This window comes from Nicotiana sylvestris, chromosome 8, assembly GCF_000393655.2.
Source record: "Nicotiana sylvestris chromosome 8, ASM39365v2, whole genome shotgun sequence".
NCBI lineage: Eukaryota > Viridiplantae > Streptophyta > Magnoliopsida > Solanales > Solanaceae > Nicotiana > Nicotiana sylvestris.
This window is the reverse complement of record NC_091064.1, coordinates 178,810,162-178,831,293: the sequence shown is the minus strand read 5'-3', so window position 1 is coordinate 178,831,293 and position 21,132 is coordinate 178,810,162. Positions and strand designations below refer to the sequence as shown.

The following is a 21,132-nucleotide window of genomic DNA, read 5'->3' as shown; positions in this document are numbered from 1 at the left end:
CCTACTCAAGGCATTGGCCACTACATTAGCCTTCCCGGGATGATACAGAATAGTGATACCATAGTCCTTTAGCAGCTCCAACCATCTCCACTACCTCAAATTTAGATCCTTAATGCATAAACAATGGTAGCCAACTCCAAATCATGAAAAGGGTAGTTCTTCTCATGGGGATTCAACTGTCGTGAAGCATAAGCAATCACTTTACCCTCCTGCATCAAGACACACCTAATACCGATCCGAGAAGCATCATAGTACACTGTATAAGAGCCTAAAGTTGAAGGCAAAACTAGAACTAGAGTTGTGCTCAAGGCAATCTTGAGCTTTTGAAAACTCTCCTCACATTCATCCGACCACCAGAAAGGAGCACCTTTCGGGATCAATTTAGTCAAGGGTAATGCAATAGACGAGAAACTCTCTAAAAAGCAACGATACTAACCATCCAAGCCGAGAAAGCTCCGAATCTCCGTAGCTGAGGACGATCTGTGCCAACTCTGAACTGCCTCTATCTTCTTTGGATCCACCTGAATTATTACATCCCGTAATTTTGTATGTTGGATTTGTCGTAAGATAATTGATATAAGTTCAAGGATAAGACTATCTTTTAGGTTATAATTATTTATAAAATTTATAACAGGTGATAAGTAAGTGTCGTAAAGGTTAAAGATTAAACCAATCAAAGAAAATGAGTTTAGTTGAAACTTGTTAATTTGGGATAAAATACGGTACAAGCTATAACACCCCGTATTTATGGACTAGTGTCATACAAGGTACCACATGACCATGATAGTAAGATGTATAAAGTGTGTTAAAAGTGAGTAGTATTTTAAGTAATTTGATATAATTCTTAATTATGTAGATAATTGGGTAATTATTGATTAGTGGGAGATTAACAAGTTAATTAAGAAAATTGAAGGTTAATTATTGGGGATGGATAAGCATTTACGTGGCAGCAAGTAGGGAATTCAATATTGACTAGGCAAGTCTTGGAGCCAAGTGGAAAGATTAGGGAATTCTTTGGCCAAGTCATCATACCAAGTGGGGGCCACAACCCATAATTTTAAGAGCTTTCTACATTAATGTAAGATGTATAGCTTTTTAAGTAACATATGGAATTATTAAAAAGGAGTTCATATGAAACCTTACAATTCTATAGAAACGTGAATTGCAAATTCTAAGAGAGCACAATACAATCTTTCTCAAGAATATAATATGGATTTTCCCTACTTCAATCCGTTGTTATGCGTTTTTCACAAAAGACATGGGTTAGAAGGATTGTTAAGAGAATTGACTCGGGTATATTAAGACTAATCCTATTTGTTTTGGCATGATCCAAGTAACGATACATAAACATAATGTTATTCCATAAGTGGTTCTACTCTTAGCAGTTAAGGATGTCTACGTTATTCATTTCTATAAAGTGATATTCAAGCATGTCTAAGTATGTTCCTAAGTCTCTATTGAGGTATTTGATAATGATGTTAATGTTTACTCCCTCTGTTCCAGTTTATGTGAACCTATTTCCTTTTTGGTCCGTTCCAAAAAGAATGAACCCTTTCTAAATTTGGTAACAATTTAGCTTAAAGTTACAACTCTACCCTTAATGAGAAGCTTTTATAACCACACAAATACTCTGGGCCCCATTTGGACTTGTTTAGGACCACAAATTCCAAAAGTCTTCATTTTTTTCTTAAACTCCGTGCCCAGTCAAACAGGTTCACATAAATTGGAACGGAGGGAGTATAATATAGTGATACATGCATCTTCATTTACCACCGTGCTACGGCTGGTCGGGCAGTGACCACCGATTGGGCATTTATGTATCATTATTTACCACCGGTTGGGCAGTTATGCATTTACCACCGAGCTTTGGTCGGTCGAACAGTTACCACTAATCAGTTTGGCAGTCATACATCATACGATATGGATAATAGTCTCAAAGAGAAGCATTATATATATAAGTATAATAAGTATGCATATACAGAGATTCAGGTTGATTCTTATATCTCTTTAATTAATGTTGACTTATTGTTATGTTTCAGTTCTGCCTTACATAATCAGTACATTATTAGTACCGGCGTCCTTATGTTGTGGACGCTACATTTATGCTTGTAGGTATAGGTAATCAGTTTGACGAGCCCTCATAGTAGACGAGGTTAGCATACAACAAAGGATCGATAAGACTCCACTTCATTCGGAGTGCAGCCGAGTGTATAAGTCATCGTGTCAGAGTTATTCTACGAACTTATGGTTAGGTAGGGGCCCTGTCACAATTGATGTCGAATAATCTTAGAGTCTTTGTAGATAGAGGTTCATTTTGTACAGTATGTCAGAGGCCTGGACGGTCCATATGTATTCACGTTTTAAGAACGATGGTTCATTGATACAGTATTTGTCCACTTATAGTTATACATTACAAGTTGTGGCCATGTTGCCCATGATAGTTACAGAAAAAAAGAGTTACAAAGTGGTTCGCTCAAGCCAGTACGGCACCGGGTGCCAGCCATGCCTCCCAGGTTTAGGGCGTGACAAAGTGGTATCAGAGCGGATCGTGTCCTAGGGAGTCTACAAAGTCGTGCCTAGTAGAGTCTCATTTATGGGTGTGTTGCGCACCACATTTATAATTGAGAGGCTATAGGACATTAAGGAAATGTTACCCTTCTTTTGTTTCCAGATCGTGCCATAAAGATGAGTCGTATGAAGTTACTATGAAGCTTTCTTCAGATTTTGTATGCACCAGAGGTGTAGAGCTTTAAGGCATAATTTTCAACTATGTGGAGGGGAGGTTATGAAAAAAAGAAGATACGATGCGAGATTGAAAAGTAAGTAAGGTAAAAGTGAAGAAGATACGAGATACTCAAGTACAAAAAGTTGTGAATAGTCTAGACATCATATAGAGGTTGGGTTTTAGTTTAGTTTACAAAGGAGACCCTAAAGAAACTTTTGTAAATCTCTAAGAGTTAACATTCGAGGACGAATGTTTCTAAAGGGGGAAGGATGTTACATCCAGTAATTTTATACATTGGATTTGTTATAAGATAATTGACATAGGTTCAAGGATAAGACTATTTTGAGGTTATAATTATTTATGTTATTTATAACAGGTGATAAGTAAGCGTCGTGAAGGTTAGAGGGCAAACCAATCAAAGAAAATGAGTTTCGTTGAAACTTGTCAATTTGGGATAAAATACGGTCCAAGCTATAACACCCCGTATTTATGGACTAGTGCCATACAAGGTACCATATGACCATGATAATAAGATGTATAAAGTGTGTTAAAAGTGAGTAGTATTTTAAGTAATTTGATATAATTCTTAATTATGTGGATAATTGAATAATTATTTGCTGGTGGGAAATTAACAAGTTAATTAAGAATATTGGTGGTTAATTATTAGGGTGGATAAGGATTTACGTGGAAGCAAGTAGGGAATTCAATATTGACTAGGCAAGTCTTGGAGCTAGGTGGCAAGATTAGGGAATTCTTTGGCCAAGTCATCATACCAAGTGGGACCTACAACCCATAATTTTAAGAACTTTCCTACATTAAAGTAATATGTATAGCCTGTTAAGTAACCAATGGAATTATCAAAAAGGTGTTCATATGAAACCTTACAATGCTATAGTAGCGTAAATTGCAAATTCTAAGAGAGCACGGTACAATCTTTCTCAAGAATATCATACGGATTTTATCCTACTTCAATCTGCCGTTATGTGTTTTTCGCAAAAGACGCGGGTTATAGGGATTGTTAAGAGAATCGACTCAGGTATGTTAAGGTTAATCCTTCCTTTTTGGTATGATCCAAGTAACGATACGTAAACGTAATGCTATTCCATAAGTGGTTCTACTCTTAGTAGTTAAGAATGTCTATTTTATTCATTCCTGTAAAGTGATATTCAAGCATGTCTAAGTATGTTCTTAAGTCTCTATTGAGGTATTTGATAAAGATGTTAATGTTTATAATATAGTGATACATGAATCTTCATTTACCACCGTGCTACGACCGGTCGGGCAGTGACCATCGGTTGGGCGTTTATGTATCATTATTTACCATCAGTTGGGAAGTTATGAATTTACCATCGAGCTACGGCCAGTCGAGTAGTTACCACTGATCAGTTAGGCAGTCATGCATCATACGATATGAATAATAGTCTGAAAGAGAACCATTATATGTATATATAAGTATAACAAGTATGCATACACAGACATTGAGGTTGATTCTTATATCTCTTTAATTAATGTTGACTTATTGTTATGTTTAAGTGATGCCTTACATACTCGGTACATTATACGTACTGACGTCCTTTTGTTGTTGACGCAGCATTTATGCCTACAGATATAGGTAATCAGTTTGATAAACCCTCATAGTAGACGAGGTTAGCATATAGCGAAGGATCGGTAAGACTCCACTTCATTCGGAGTGCACCCGAGTCTATAATAAGACAGATCCAGGCATAAATCAATAAAACATATTGCGGTGTGTATCCCGATCCCACAATTGTCACTAACAATCAGGCCATTGGCCTCACTCAGTCATCAATATCTCTAGTCTCTCTCTATCTCTCAGGCTCACAATGCCGTGAAACTAGACCAAAAATAATGATATGATGTATCAATAAATAGCAACGGAGATTGAGATATGATTTGCAATCAATAAATATGACTGAGTACGAAATTTCAATGTAATCAATAAGTCAACATCAAGAAACGACCACTATGGGTCTCAACAGTACCAACATATAGCTTAAACATGATTTCTAGCATGATTGTCGGCTCAATTACATTATCACATAATGAAAATATAGATATCAACAAGGTAAATCCACCATACAGTTCTATGGAATCGACCAGGTCACAGTTCTTACGGTGCACACCCATACGCCCATTACTTGGCATGTACGTCACCTCAACACCAATCATATAACATATAATTAAGGGTTTCCAACACTTAGGGTCAAGATTAGAAGTATTACTTACCTCAAACCACGCAAATATCTACTCTAACACACATTTGCCTCACGAAACGGCCTTTGAATCCTCGAATCTAGCCACAAACAATGTGATACAATCAACATGAGCTAAAGGAATCAATTCCATAAGAAAGTACTAAGCTTTTAGTCAAAAGTCAACTCAAAAGTTGGCCCCCGGGCCGACATCTCGGAATCGAGTAGAAGACACAAAATCCGAACACCCATTCGACCACGAGTCATACCAAAATTACTCAAATTTGATATCAAAATTTTGATCAAAACCTCAAAATTTGGCCTAAGAACTTTTCTCCACTTTTGCTAATTTTTCACCCCAAATCACAAATTTAATGACAAAATCAAAGGCATAATCATAGAAATTAATCAAAACTAGGTAAGAATCACTTACCTCAATAACCCACGTGAAAATCTCTCCAAAAATCGCCTCCCACCGAGCTCCCAAAATCAATTTTGTGTTATGAACTCAAACACTCATTTTTTGGAAATATTTAAATCTTCCAAGTGACCTACTTCTTTACGAACGTGAGAATCTACTGGTCAATTCTTCTTCGCGTAGAACAATTAAATATGCTGCCCAAAACCTTCTACACGAACGCATTGAACCACTCGCGAACTTGGTGCTTTGTTAACCTCATACTTCACGAACATGATCTCCCTTACGCGAACGCGTAGACCAAATACATGGGTGTCGCACCCCCTTTTTCCTCGCGGAGTCCGGGTTTCGACATTTTGGGACAACTCATTTCCTTTCAGAATCGGGTATGAGATTTAAAGAATCGTCACCTAACGGATTAAGGTGCATTAGGGCACCTAAAACAAATAACTCATGAACTAGTTTACATTACCAGAGATTGGGTAAGGGCTCGACATTACCTTGAGGGAAAGGTGTTAGGCACCCCTTGAGGTCCACAACGGTGGGTCCCGACCAAACTCAATTTAAGCGAATTAGTCTTATAAGCAGATAAACAAACAGATATTACTTTTAAAACAAGGAGTAAAAGGGGGTCCAAGGTTTTTAGCCTATAGGATCACTTCTGTGCAATACTTGGTAATCGTCCCCAAGTTGGGGTGCTACACATAGCATTAGCGCACAGGTCATCATTTCCTTTTACTACCCAATTACCCTTCCATTTTTTATTATTACCTAAGCATTCTAATAACATCTAGTACGTACCCTATGCGTGCACTACCTGTCCCTTACCTCTGGCCCTGGAGGTATTTAGAACCTCTATTTAAGGAGGTTCTAGACTCACCTATGTTGTTTAAAAGTATAAAACTAAATGATAGATAAAAGTCAAATAGGACTATCACATAAGGAAGCAATTAAATGGGCTCATGTTAACCTCCACAAATAGACAAACAAATGCACGATGTTCAAACAAATAATTTTAGGATCCTATAGGCAGGATATCTAGTGAGCATAAACAGAATATACAGTAGTTTTACTGAAGCGGGCAGGTGAGTACCTATCAGTTTGCCTACTGATTTTGTTAATACTCTGAATCCGGGCATATTTCAAACAAGCAATCACAGTTTTAGACCCAGAATTTTAGTTAACCTACATGTTTGCCTAAGTGATAGTTGGGCAGAACCCTATAGATATGGCATCTTAGCTGTAAATCAACTACTAATTTTAACAAGCAGATTTTATCTTTAAATCTTATAGGCATGATTTCTAAGTGCTGAAACATGTTTTGAAACCTTATAGGCATGATATCTAAATGCAGAAACTGATTTTTGAAATCCTATAGGCATGATATCTAAATGCAGGAACTGATTTTGAAAACCTTATGGGCATGATATCTAAATGCAGAAACTGATTTTTGAAATCCTATAGGCATGATATCTAAATGCAGGAACTGATTTTGAAATCCTATAAGCATGGTTTCTAAATGCAGGAACTGCTTTTTTAGACCTTATAGGCATGATTTCTATTAATCACAGGTGGGCAGAATTCTTAAGCACATCGCCACGAAAATTGGTTAATCAAAAGGACAAAACACTATGGACATGGTCACTAGTGCACGCTGAGTTGAAAATACATGTAGATCCTATAAGCAGGATTTCTAAGATGCAAAGTATGAAAATTCAGCATAATGAGATAAACCTTATAACATGGTTTCTAATGCATATAAGTATCATCACAATCACCTATGGGATGGTTTCTACCTGAACCCCAACAAAGATATAAAACTTCCTTCCCAGTTTTTTACTAAGTACACCCATATCTGTTTTACAAAGATTGTTATTACAGGCCAATACAAATGAATTACATAATGAAAATTGCTATACTATAGGGAGCCTTGGCAGGCCCAAAATCAACCTAGAAGCCAGAACTTCAATCAGATCTAGAGTACACCAATAGTTCATATTACACCAAATGGGCTTCTGGGGTGTCAAAGTTCCCAAGGGCCTCAGGGACCCCGGGCAATGCTCACACCAAAAATTTTTCAAAGAAATAGTTTTTGTAAACAAGTTTGGAAAATCCATCCCCAGCGTGTCAGAGTTCGGAGGAGTCTATGAGACTCCTAGGTAGTGCTCACACTAGAGGGGCAAGACCTTAGATATCTAAGAGTAGGAGTTGAAAATAGTATATAAAAGTAGGAGGTAGTTTTAGGAAAAAATAGTTGGATTTTTAGAAGTGAATAGAAACAGGTCACAAGATCAAAAACTACAAACAGAACCACATTTAATAGATTGAGTCTAGACATGAATTCCACTAGTTACAATCACCAGGAACGCTGGAATTATAGACAAAACAGAGTCACAATGAAGTCAAACAAGGCTTCACATGGTTTGAATTGACTTAGTCCATTAACTATTACTAGGTGAGCATATAGACATGTATTAAACAGAGAAACGTGCTGAAATCAAAATGACTAATCAAAGTACCATACAGAATAGGGTGGGGCAGTGGGAATTATACATGTTAGTTTCAGAATGAGTAAACCAGTATCATGGGCAAAACATGGACATGCTATCATATAGAATAGGACAAGACTTAAGTAATGTTGGTTAAGAGAAACATAAGGCAGAACAGAAGCATATTGGAACACTAACCACACAGCCACATGGGACAAAGAGGTAACAAGACTAAAGCATACTGGTTAAAATAAACAAGAAGCATATAATAAACATGCACATGTTGAGGTTCAGAGTGAACTAATCATGTAAGTCATAGGGAATAAGAACTGAAGCATAGTAGTTGAGAAGCAGATGGCTAGGAGACAAGTATCAAAGCAGAAGTATACTGAGACACATAAAACATAGAAGAGATTATGATAATAGAAATAGGGGAATACCAGTTAAGAGATAGCAAACAGGAAGGTGAAGGCAAGTTGAATCCAATAGTCTAGCCTTGGCTTTCAGCCGGCTAGGTAGTGCAGCAAACACAAGTAACAGAAAGAATTACAATGGAGAGTGTGTGTGAATAAGAGTTTGTGTGTATGTTTCTGTATCTTTTTGAGTGCGTTCATGTGTTTGAAAGAAATCAGAATGGAGTTTATATAACACTTAGCAGAGTAAAGCAAATAAGGCAAAGAATAATAGAGTTCACAAATAAGGTATACAAATAAAATCAGCCAGTTGATTGGGGCTGCTAAACTCAATCAATTAACACAGAATAATCCGGGAAAGACCCCATAACATAGGCAGGATCAATTAGCATCCCAGATTGGGGTTTAAATAAGGCAAGAAATAAGTCATAGGCCATTTATAAGTCGGTTTGAATAACTCAAAACCTAGAAATCAGGCTAATAAACTAATTAAATCAAGTAGTACTAATTGAGAGTCACAAATAAGGAAAATAGGTAAAAATCACAAAAAGTAACAATCTCAGCAGAATAATATAATTTTGAACCCTAAATAGTCAAATAACATCAATTAATCTCTGCTAATTGATAGATAAGGAATAACGGGCAAATACTAGAATAACTAATGAAGTAGTCAGAAACTGTAGGGTTTAGAACATAGCCAGTCAAGCAGACGAAGAGTAATGGAATCAAACACTCAAACTTCTTTAGAAATTTTTTGCAGAAACGCAAAGAAGTGAAACCCTAGTTTTAGAGAAACATTAAAACCGATTAGTAATAAGGAAAAACATAAGGTTTTTTTAAAGAAAATACCAGATAAACTTAAAATCATTTCAGATCTACAAGGTTCTGAACAGACTCAAGTAGAAAGAGATGAGGTTCTTGAAGAATGGAACGATGTGAGAAAAATTCACTTAAGAACCGGAGTTTCAAGCCATAAACATAAAGATAACAATACTCACAAACATATCGATGAACACGAGGCAGGTTCATCGGGAAAATAAATGAAGAGTCTAGGTCGACTCTGAGTTGAATCTCTTTGAGATTCCTTCAAACCACGAAGAAATCGAACAACCAGTGAAGGTAAGAGGCTGGTTGGGCCTAAAATCAAAGGTAAATCCCATGGAATGGAGGGCTTTCTGGTGACGGCGGATAGGGTTAGGGGAGCGTCTGAGAGAGAAGAGAGGAGGGAAGGGATTTGGGGGCAGCGGAATTAGAGAAGTTACTAGGGTTAGGGGTAGTTGGTGTTAATTAAAAAAAGAAATGATCCTGGACCGTTGATCTTTTGAGATCAACGATCAAGATTTGATCTGAGGGGGTTTAGGCGGGTTAGGAATTGGGTCAGGGTAGGATAGTTTTAGGCTAGGTCTGAAATTAAACAAAATTAAAAAGGCTATCTGTTAAGCACCCAAGTAATTAATAAAATAATTTGTAAAAATAGTTGATTAAATGATAAAAATAATTTTTATGCATAAAAACAATTTCAAATAATTACTTAATATTATAAAATACAAAAGGTTATTTTCTTGTGAAATGGGGGTAATTATGCACACATGGGCCATTATTGCAAGGTTATTGCAATTGTAACCCTAACATGTGAATGTGGCTATTCATGAAATAATTAAAGCTTAGTATAAAGATAAAAATAATAAAATTATCATAAAACCATTTGTGATGCAATTAGTAATATTTTGGATAATAAAATGCTAGAATAAATTAATTAAAATCCTTTTAAAAATTACAGAAAAGTTATGTAAAAATACTGGTTGATGCTCATGCACTATTTTGAAAGTATATATGCATTTTAAAACATATGAGGGAAAAATTGGGTATCAACAATGGGGTCCCAGTTGCCTCCTCTTCTCTTCGCGAACGTATTCCCCTTCTCGCGTTCATGATGCACTAACTACCCAGACCTTCGCGAATGCGGCTCCCCTTTCGTAAATACAAAGAACAAAATCCTCACCTGCCTCTAGCTACCCTTCATGAACACGGAACTCCCATCGTGAACGCGAAGAAGGAAACCAAAACTGGGCACATTTGGAGTAATAGTTGATGGTTGTTTCTGAATAACAAATTCTTCAGCAGTCTTCCAAGTCCAAAATAGATCTATTAACCATCCAAAACTCACTTGAGGCCCCCGGAACCTCAACCAAACATACCATCAAGTCCCAAAATATCATACAAACTTAGTCGAGCCTTCAAATCACATCAAACAATGCGAAAATCAGAAATCGCACATAGATTCAAGTCTAATGAACTTTTGAACTTCTAACTTCAACCTTCGATACCAAAACCTACCAAATCACATCCGATTGGCCCCAAATTTTGCACACAAGTCAAAAATGATACTATGGACGTACTCCAACTCTCTAAACTCTAATCCGATCCCAGTATCTACAAAGTCCACTCTCGGTCAAACTTCTAAATTTCCAACTTTCGCCATTTCAAGCATAATTCCACTACGGACCTCCAAATCACTATCCGAACACGTTCCTAAGTCCAAAATCACACGACAAAGCTAACGGAACAACCAAAACTCTATTCCAAAATTGTTTACACATAAGTCAATATTCGGCCAGCCTTTTCAACTTAAGCTTCTAACCTTGAGACTAAGTTTCTCAATTCATTCCGAAATCCCTCCGGACCAGAACCGACTACTCCGACAAGTCACATGAAAGCTATAAAGCACAAAATAAGCAGTAAATAGAGGAACAGGGCTACAACTCTCAAAACAGCCTGCCAAGTCGTTATAGGTATTCATGAAAATACCTCAAGGATTGATTGTTTCCACCGCTACCTCTGTTCATGTTTCTTCATTAGCTTCCAGACTCAATAAATCCCTTTATGGTGTTAGGCAAGATTCAATGAAATGGTATGCTAAGCTTTCCTCTAGTCTTCAGTCTAAAGGTTTCAACCTAGCATGAATGACTATTCCTTGTTCAGAAAATTAAAGGGGTCTCAACTCACTATAGTAGTTATTTATATGGATGATATCCTATTAGCTAGGGATTATGTGTTTGAGTTAACTACTTTCAAAGATTTCCTAGATGATCAGTTTAAGATCAAAGAGCTTGGTGAGGTTCACTATTTCATTGGGCTTGAAATTTTCAAAATGGCTCAAGGCTACTTGATCCATCAACATAAATTTGCTTTGGATTTGCTTTCTGATTTTCACTGTTCTATTGTCACACTTGTGGTAGCCCCCTTAGACTCTTATGTCAAGCTGTCAGCTGAGGTTAGGGACTTGTTACCAGATCCCTCTGACTACGAGAAGTTGGTTGCAAACCTAGTTATTTACAATATACAAGACCTGATCTTTCCTATACTATGCAGCATTTAAGTAAGTATATGTCTACCCCTAGAATTCCTCATTTGGAGGCTTCTTATCATGTTCGTAGATATGTGGCTGGTGTAAGCACGTGATTTTTGCTTCACGGACAATCGCTCCAAAAGAAAATAAAAATAGTGACAAATGACTTTGCTGTACAATTTTTGGAGTTTTCCGTGACATGTGTTGTTAGTCATTTGTGGGTCTGTCCATTTTGCATTTAATCATTATCAAACAAAATACAAAAAAATATGTATGCATTTCTAGATTGTAATTTAACCATTTAAAAGTTTTTTTTATATATATATGTGTGTGAATAATTGTGTTAAGTATTGATTAATGGGTATTTCAAATTCATTTTTAATTTAGTTGTATTTCAAAAATTAGAAAACAAAATAAAAAAAAGTGAATGAAAATCAGTTTGGGCCCAAGAAATAAAACAAAAATAGGCCCAAACCAGCACAAGTCCAGCCCAGACTAGGCCTGCCCTGACCACCTCCCGAAACGACGCCGCATCATGCGTCTGATCTGAGCCGTTCAAACACACCCATCCAACGGTCCACCTCAGCACCCGTAACCCGACCTGTTTAGCCGGTCCAACCCAACCCATCACTTAAACCCAAACGACCTCGTTTTAATACCAAACGACCTCGTCTCACCCCTCACCATCAGATCCAAGCCGTTGAGATCATCTGATCCAACGGCTCAGATCTAAACCCCTAGACCATATATAAGCTTTCTATCACACCCCACGCCCCATATCCGAACCCCCCTTCACTCGTCTCCCCAAGCTTTGAACCCCCAAACCCTAGCAGCCGCCCTGATATCCCTTTCACTAGAACCCGGCGGCATGAACGCCGGTGACCACCCCCTTCACACCCCTGAAACATCCAACCAACCTGAGCACGAATCCACTAACCATGTACCTCGAATCACCTCCCATCGTCTCGAATCTGGATTTGAAGATTCGAGACAAAACTCGATCTATACCAAACCTCACCATCTTCGTACCAGACACTCCCATGACTCCCTCGTGACCAAACCAAGCTTGGTTTGGTCCGAATCTACCCACAACTTCTAAAAACCAGATCTGAAAATCCAGACCCTAGAACACATGAACCTGTGGAATCCGGCCAGTCTTGACAGGGGTCTAAGGTCTAATAGACCTTAACCAAGGTGTTCTCATGTGAGAACACCCTGGTTAAAGTTTGTTCGACCTCAAATGGTCAAAGTTGAGTCAGATTTGGGTCAGTTTGGTTTAAACATTTTTCGGTAAGTTTTTATTTTCCTTTTTGTTTTATTCAACTGCTAATTAAGTCGTTAGCTTGCTTTGTTGTGATTGTTTGTTATTTTCTGATAGTTTTCTTAATTCCTTCCATCTCTGTCAAAGACCTTTTTATTTGGTCGATTGTTTTCTGTGTATGATTTGAATGTATCATGTGATAAGCATGTCCGATTAGGATAGTCGTCGCATAAATAACTTATATAGGTTCCCAGTGATTGACCAAAGTTGTCCGAATCCCTTTAGGTCCCTGTATGTGTTTGTTTATATGAACGACCGATTGTTACCTGTTATAATTAGTATAGTCGACTTGATAAATGTCATCGATTAACTTCCTACGACTGAATGTTCAGATATGCTAATGCGTACAACCTCACTTGACTGAACGGACCTGTATTGTGATTTGAATGTTGGACAATTATCTATGAATGCTAGTTTGTAACTGCATTGTAAACAATTAAAAGAACCAGGCTAGGGCAGTTCTGAAATTGAACTTTCAGAAGTTCAAAATGCCCTGAGGCTGCAGTGATGCAGGACAGTAATAATCAAGGGCTAACAGGGGTAGTCTGGGGTTTGAAAAGAACAGAAAAACTTAGTTTAAATGAGCTGACAAGTAGGGTACTAATTTGGGATTAAACTAATACCAATGGGGAACAAGACACAAGAGTATGGGGTTTAAAATGAATACTAAAATGAGCCCATAACTCTTGATTAAAGAATAAGCCAGGCGTGGGGAACAAATGGCTGGCATCAAAAGATGCTTAGGCATGGGTTTAAAGGGTATGGGCAGTCTGCAAATTGGCAGAATCCAGGCAGCTTGACTGCACTGGTTGTTTGGCTTATAAATAGGCCATTTCAGAACTTAAAAGGGGCTGGAAAATTTAGTCTTGAGAGAGGTCTTGTGAGTTTAAAGAAAACTGAAAACATAAGGAAATTTCCAGTAAACACTGTAACCAAACACTGTCTGAAAGCTACATAAGAGTTCATATTGGTCAAGCTGTCTTGGCCAAGTTCTGTTGTTTGCACTGATTGAGCTGCTTGTGATTGTTGAACTGCTGGTGTTGCTGCATCGAACACTCTGTTACTTCTGTTGTTTCATTACTCTTTTCTGGGATTACTTGTTTGGTGCTCGACCATCTGCTGGTTTTCTTTGTTCTGGAAACTGTTGCTGGTTGTCTGTGGACTGTGGAAAACACTTGTGGTTGTTGGTTTGTTGCTGTGTTGTTGCTGTGTATCTGCTGTTGCTGTATTTATTGCATACTGCCCAGCTGATCATTCCTTTCTTCTTTGTCCTCTATACCAGGTACACAACCAATGCACTGTCAAATGTAATTGGAACATTGAGCATGAATACAAAAAGAAAAGACCTGAAGTTGACTTTCATACATAGATTGTTACATTAGATATCATGTACTGTATAATAATTTTCATTCCTGTGTTGACAATAGAAGTAGCCTGTATGCCCAGTGTATATCAATATAGATTAGCTGAATGATAGTTTATATATGTATGCTGATAGGTGAAAATATTCCCAATGAAATAGGTTGTATCTCAGACTTAGTTTTACTTTGTAATATGTCCTTTAATGTAGGCCAAGCATGAAAATCGTACTCTATTAATTAAGTTCTTTCCTTTCTGATAAACTGCTTCATATAACTGGTAAATCATGTTTTAAGACAAAGAACACGGAGACTGCAATCTCAACCTCACGAAGGTCGAGCCCGGGTCGAAACAGACCAAGCAGGCCTGCATCGAACGAACAATGGCCCAGGTCTGGTCCATCACGCATGGGCTGGATTTGGGCCCTTAATTTTTGCTCGGCCGACTGTGTACGTGGACGTGATTCTAATTTTGTGCAAGCACTCGGAACTCTGTATAGATAACTTGCAAGCATGTAATTAATTAGGGCTATCTATTGTTTTCAATTAGTAGAGACAAACACAACAAGAAACGTAGTTGCTATAGGATATCCTTTTAAAATAAGGACGAGATGAGCCTCGACAAAAATAAAGAAAAACGCACAAATTGCGGGGCCCTTGTTAAATATATATATGTTGAAGCATTCAGTCCCTAAGGTGGGTCGTTTAGCAAATCTCACGACCTTCCCGGAATAATAACGCGATAGCCTCTTTAAGCGCGTACTTAATAATTTTACCTTCTTAAATTCGGGTGTGCATTTATGTGACCCAAATCCAAATCTCGACGGATCCGAAATGTGTTTCTAATCACGGGTACATTGATTGTGACGTGGTTCGAGATGCATGTCCATGACGTCGCAAATTCCTTTTAAAATAGAATGAGATGAGCCTCGTCAAATAAAAATACAAAATTGCGGGGCCCTCAATAAATATTTGCCTTAAAAATTGCTTAGATTTCGGGATGGACCGTTTAGTAAAATTTCACGGCCTTACCCAAAGTAAATGATACGCTAGTCGCTTTAGGCGCGCCTTTAATAATTTAATTTCCTTAAACTCGGGTGCACATTGATGTGACCCAAATCCAAATCTCAACGGAGTCAAAGTGTGTCGACGACCACGGGTACATTGATTGTAACGCGGTTCGAGATACATTTTCACAACGTTGCAATTCTTGATAAAAACAGTAAATGATAAAAGCGGTTAAAAGTTAAATTTTGCACATAAGTTCACACTTGTATAAAATCAGATAATCAAGCCGAATATAACAGTTGAGCGACCGTGCTAGAACCACGGAACTCGGGAATGCCTAACACCTTCTCCCGGGTTAACAGAATTCCTTATCCGGATTTCTGGTACGCAGACTGTAATATGGAGTCATTCTTTTCCTCGATTCGGGATTAAAATTGGTGACTTGGGACACCCTAAATCTCCCAAGTGGCGACTCTGAAATAAATAAACCAATCCCGTCTCGATTGTCCTTTAATTGGAAAAACTCCCTTGCACCCCCTATCGGGTGCAGAAAAAGGAGGTGTGACAGCTCTGGCGACTCTGCTGGGGATATCTAAAACCCAGAACCACTGGTTCAGGGTTGATAATTCGAGCTTAGAATAATTGTTATTATTTGGCTTTGCTTATTATCTGATTTTATTACATGTTTTGAGCATAATGTGCTAAATGCTGCTTTTACCGCTTTGATATTATTTGAACTGTACATATAAACTGTGCCGAAACCCTTCTCTTCTTACCTCCGGGGAGAAGCTCGCTGGTCGAGACTCCCTATTCTGTTAGTGTCATACCCTGAAATAAGAAAGAGGTCGGACAAGTTACAAAGCCGGACGATCTCGCGGGTCCCCGGTACGTAGCCCCCTCCTCGACTCGAGTTGTCCGCTCGGGTACACAGTCTAGAACAAATACCCAGGTTGTGAACCTAGTATAACGAAACTTCATGCCGGATCCCTAGTAGGAACGCTTATTTGCATCATGTTGCATTTGACTTAGGGGACTCAACACAGGGGTTGGGTCCGTCTAGGACTAGCAACCTGAAATGAAAAGACCATCCTGCTGCATCCTATTTGTTTTGCGCATCTATTTGCTTCAGTTCCGCATGCTGACCGGTTTCTAAAAATAAAAGGGAAAAATAGCAGCGTAGGGAGATAATTACTTCTTTTGGAAAAACCAATGTCCGAGTAGTGTCGAAAATAATATAAAAATTACTTCTAGTTGGATTTTTAAAAAAGAAAAAAAATAATATAAAAATTTTCTTTTTATCACTTTCAAAATCAAAAAAAAGAAAGGAGAAGGTATTTTTTTAAAAAGTAAAAAAACGGGAAATTCATAATTCAAAAATGTTGTTTCTTTCGTAGTACCCCTTTTATAAACTCAGACTAATAGTCCAAATATTTCCTAAAAAGTAAATATTTTCTTTAGTCTTTATCTCTTTTCAAAAGAAAAAAAATAATAAATATATATTCTCGTTTTCTAGGTTTATTTGATTTTCTCTATTCACGATATCCCGAACTACGCCGGTTTGATTCTCACCGGATGTGAGATACGTAGGCAACCCTCGTCGGGTTCCACCCCATTTTTCCTAAAATAGCCAAAATCAATAAATAAATAAATAAATAAATAAATAAAAAGATGTGTCAAATTTTAAAAGAGTCATAAATAAGTCAGGTAATGCTGTTTTGTCATAAATAGCCGAATGTTCCCGAAAAGGGACGCCGGAAGGCTGACTTTGCATAAACAGCCACCTTTGGGTCTTGTTTAGCATTTTTGTCCAGTTGACCCACACAGCCTTAAAATCTTCGTCCCCGAAGTGTTTAAAGGCCGTGTTCAAAACTTGATCCCCTTTGTAAAATATTTTTGAGTCAAGTCATTTTGTTAAAATCACCTTAATAAATGTGCAGGATGAGCACGATGCAAAATGAACATTTTTCAATAATGACCAAAATCCCTGTCAAGTTACGGCTATGGTGGAATGATCTAGGTGTTGAAGGACAAAATGAGGTCAAGAAATATCTGAAAGGTCTCGTGGGTTTGTTGGAAATCCAGCCTCGGGGAGATATCATAAGAGCTTTGGTTACCTACTGGGACCCGGCGCACAATGTTTTCCATTTCTCTGATTTTGAACTCACCCCGACTTTGGAAGAAATGGCCGGGTACATCGGGAATGCTGAACTTCCGTTGAGGCAAAAATACTTGGTCGCCCCAAGAGTTGTCACGGTACATCGGTTCCTAGATTCATTGAAGATACCCAGAACGGTCCACAACCCGGATCTGGCAGCCGAATTTTGTACTCCATGCTTCATATATGATAGGTACGGTCATGAGGGGGGATTCAATAATCCAATCAACAAACTGTGCAGCAAAGGTGTTCGTCAGAAGTGGGACAAACACAGACGGGTAGCTTTCATGATGATGTTCCTGGGCCTTCTGGTATTTCCAAGGAAAGACGGAAACATTGATTTGAAGATATCCGGGGTCGTCAGCACTTTACTCACGCAAAATGACAGTACTCTCGCACCTATGGTGGTATCTGACATCTTTCGAGCTCTTACAGCTTGTAAAGCTGGGGGAAATTTCTTCGAAGGTTGTAACTTGCTCCTACAAATATGGATGACCGAGCACCTCTGCCATCATTCCGAGATTTTGAGCCATGGTTCCCCAGAAAAGACTTGCATAGAAGAATTTTACACGAGAACCAAAGAGATCAGTTTGCCCAAAGGAGTCCTGGCATGGACCTCGTTCTTTCAAGCTCTTACTGCCAGCCAAATACAATGGACGCTAGGATGGTTGCCTGTTGATGAGATCCTATATATGTCGGCAGCTAAAACTCATTTCTTACTGATGGGGCTTAAGAGCATTCAACCTTACGCACCCTGCCGAGTTTTGAGACAGTTCGGAAGATGCCAGACAGTACCTCATGAGGAAGATCTTAGCACTCAAGCAGTTGAGATAAGTCCTAACGGACAATTCCCAGAAGCGAAGATTCGCCAAATCTGGAGTGAGTGTCAATATTTGAAATCAGATACTTGCGTGCGGGATCGAGCCAAAGGAGAGACGGCGCCAGGTTACCTTGCATGGTATAGAAGGGAATTTGAGCATGAAAGGCCGGCTAAGAGACCCCACATCCGGAATTTCACCGAATCATCGCAAAGGCAGTGGGATTGGTTAGCAAAGGAAAGAGGCTATTGCGCCGAAATCAGCAGGTTAAAGCAACAAGTAGAAGGCTTGAAATATGAGCACAACGTGCAAGCTGCTACCAATCTGGGAGAGCGGAACAGGTTAATTCAGGAAAACGAAATGCTCAGAGCCCAGATCAAACAGATAAGGGTGGATGCAGATAAACAGCCAAGGCATCAATCAGACGAGCAGCTGATAAAAAGGCTAAAAAGTGAAATCAGGGAATGACAAGATGGTTTAGAGAAATCCGAAAATGTCATAGCAAAGCTCAGGGCACAGTGGGATACAAGAGCAGATAAGCATCGCCGATACCTGAATTAATTGGAAGGCGACCACGAGAAAACTATTGCTAAAATGAAGAGAGAGATGGCTACACTTGAAATCAAAGCAGCTAATCAGGCCAAGGATCTCCAAATTGAGAGCAGATACTGGTACGACTTGTTGGCCCGAATGAAGTTAGAAGTACGGCAACTGAAGAATCAGCATATCCAGGATGCTCAGGTATTCAAGATGTGCAGCGATCAGATAAAATGCCTACTTATAGAGAAGAAGCAAACCAGAAATAGGATCAAGGCCATTGCCCATGCCATCACCCGACGATGTCTACGATGTGAGAACATGACCAGCGTTACCATCCTCTCGGCAGTAATGAGTTATGTCAAGCAGACCATGCATAAGCTGGAGCAACTTTAGAGGGATCTCGCACCTAGGACCGCGGCAAGGCCGAACGACGCCCCGCGGACACCAATTTTCAAAACCATAATGTACTCATAAGTCAAAGTCTGTATCTTAGCACTTTTTGCTTGTTTTTTTATCAGGGTGATTTCTGGTCTATTTTTGAGTCTAGGCTTATTTTCAAAGTTTGCTCTTTCGTTTGCAAAATGTAGTTTGTAATAGGCCATTTCAACAATAAAAGGTTGTTTGCTTTTATGCTCATTTGTGCAGAACTACGCCTGGTTTGATTCGCGCGGGGACGTGATGCGTAGGCAATCCCCATAAGATTCGACCTCTCTTAATAAAGAAAGAAGAGAAAATACAAAAATAAATAAAAAGGGAACAAATGAGCAAACCGGGATGACGCATGTTGTTCGAAGCGAAGCATGTAGAAACGGTTAACTGCCTAGGAGCATTGCATCCTCTATGTGTTGTGATCAAATTCTGTTAAGCTCTAACGCTAACAAAGTTTGTTGTTGTCTGATCCAGACAAGTTAGTTGTTAAAGAACTCTGGCAACACACTCCTATCAAACCAGATCCAAAGGACCGATAGCAACAAGCATGACTACTTCAGAGAATAGTAATGAGGAAGAGAGGCCGATGAGCCAGTTGCTAAAAGAAGCGATGGAAAAGATTGAAAGGATGGGACTAGAGATGAATGCAATGCAGCTAGCCATAGCCAAAACACAAAAGAGCCCTGAAACACTGGGACACATGCCAGAATACCCTCACTCCGGCCCTTCCACAAGCCGCCCAAATCCCCTTTATCATCAAGAAAGAAGCCTTCATGATTCCCAAGCTCCACCACCCCATCAACCTCTCCCAACACCCAATATTCCCATTTTTGTGGGACCAACATCAGCCCCTTTGCAAAGAACGACCAGTGAGCCATTATTTCAGGCTCACGATACACAATACTATCCCCCCGAACCACAGGCTTACAATCCACATTTGGAAGTGCCGACAGAGATTGAGAAGCCGGCTAAGGCCCCTGAACAGGATGAAGTATTGAGAAAGTTCAAAAGCCTGGAGCAGTCCTTCAGGAACTTGCACGGGCTGGGCAACCAAGTCAGCGTAGCATACAAAGATCTGTGCCCTTTCCCAGACGTCCAACTCCCGGCTGGGTTCAAGATGCCTAAGTTTGATTTATATGAAGGACACGGTGATCCCATGGCACATTTGCAGGGATTCTGTAGCAAAATGAGAGGGGCAGGCGGCAAGGATGAGCTGCTGATAGCTTATTTCGGCCAAAGTCTGAGCGGATCTGCACTGGAGTGGTATACCAGGCAGGATTCCAGTAGGTGGTATACTTGGGATGATCTGGCGCAGGATTTTGCAGGTCATTTCCAGTACAATCTCGAGATAGTCCCTGACCGTCTCACATTATTAAGAACTGGGAAGAAACCCGGGGAAAGTTTTCGCGAGTTCGGGTTCCGCTGGAGAGAACAAGCAGCTAGAGTCGATCCTCCCATGAGAGAGGGAGAGATGGTGGACTATTTCTTACAAACATTGGATCCAACCTACTTTGGCCACTTGGTGACAACAGTTGGAAAATCTTTCAACGAGGTGGTCAAGATAGGGGTCATGATAGAAGAGGGTCTGAGGTCTGACAAAATCTTGAACTATTCAGCACTTAAGGCCACGACCCAGGCTATTCAGAGCGGCACGGGAGGTGCGCTGAGAAGAAAGAAAGAAGAGGTTGCCACGATCGAGGCAGGCAGTTGGTCCAGGGCTGGCAGGCCACACTACAACCAACCCAGTCCTCACAGGTCAAATTACCCATACAACCCACCACAAAATTTCTATCCACCTCGAGAACCACATTGTTCCGTACACCAGGCCCAAGTATACACTCAGCCTCCGGTTCGCCTGCAATGGCGCGCGCCGGTTCCCCAGAACATATATACGCC

At 39.3% G+C, this 21,132-nt stretch overlaps 1 protein-coding gene across 1 annotated transcript; it reads left to right on the top strand.

Moving 5' to 3' along the window:
- The first annotated feature begins 11,280 nt into the window (after positions 1-11,280).
- LOC138876062 (uncharacterized mitochondrial protein AtMg00810-like) lies at positions 11,281-11,637 on the top strand. The gene has a single exon (XM_070154952.1). The coding sequence runs from the start codon at positions 11,281-11,283 to the stop codon at positions 11,635-11,637; it is 357 nt and encodes a 118-aa protein (XP_070011053.1).
- Positions 11,638-21,132: the final 9,495 nt, after the last annotated feature.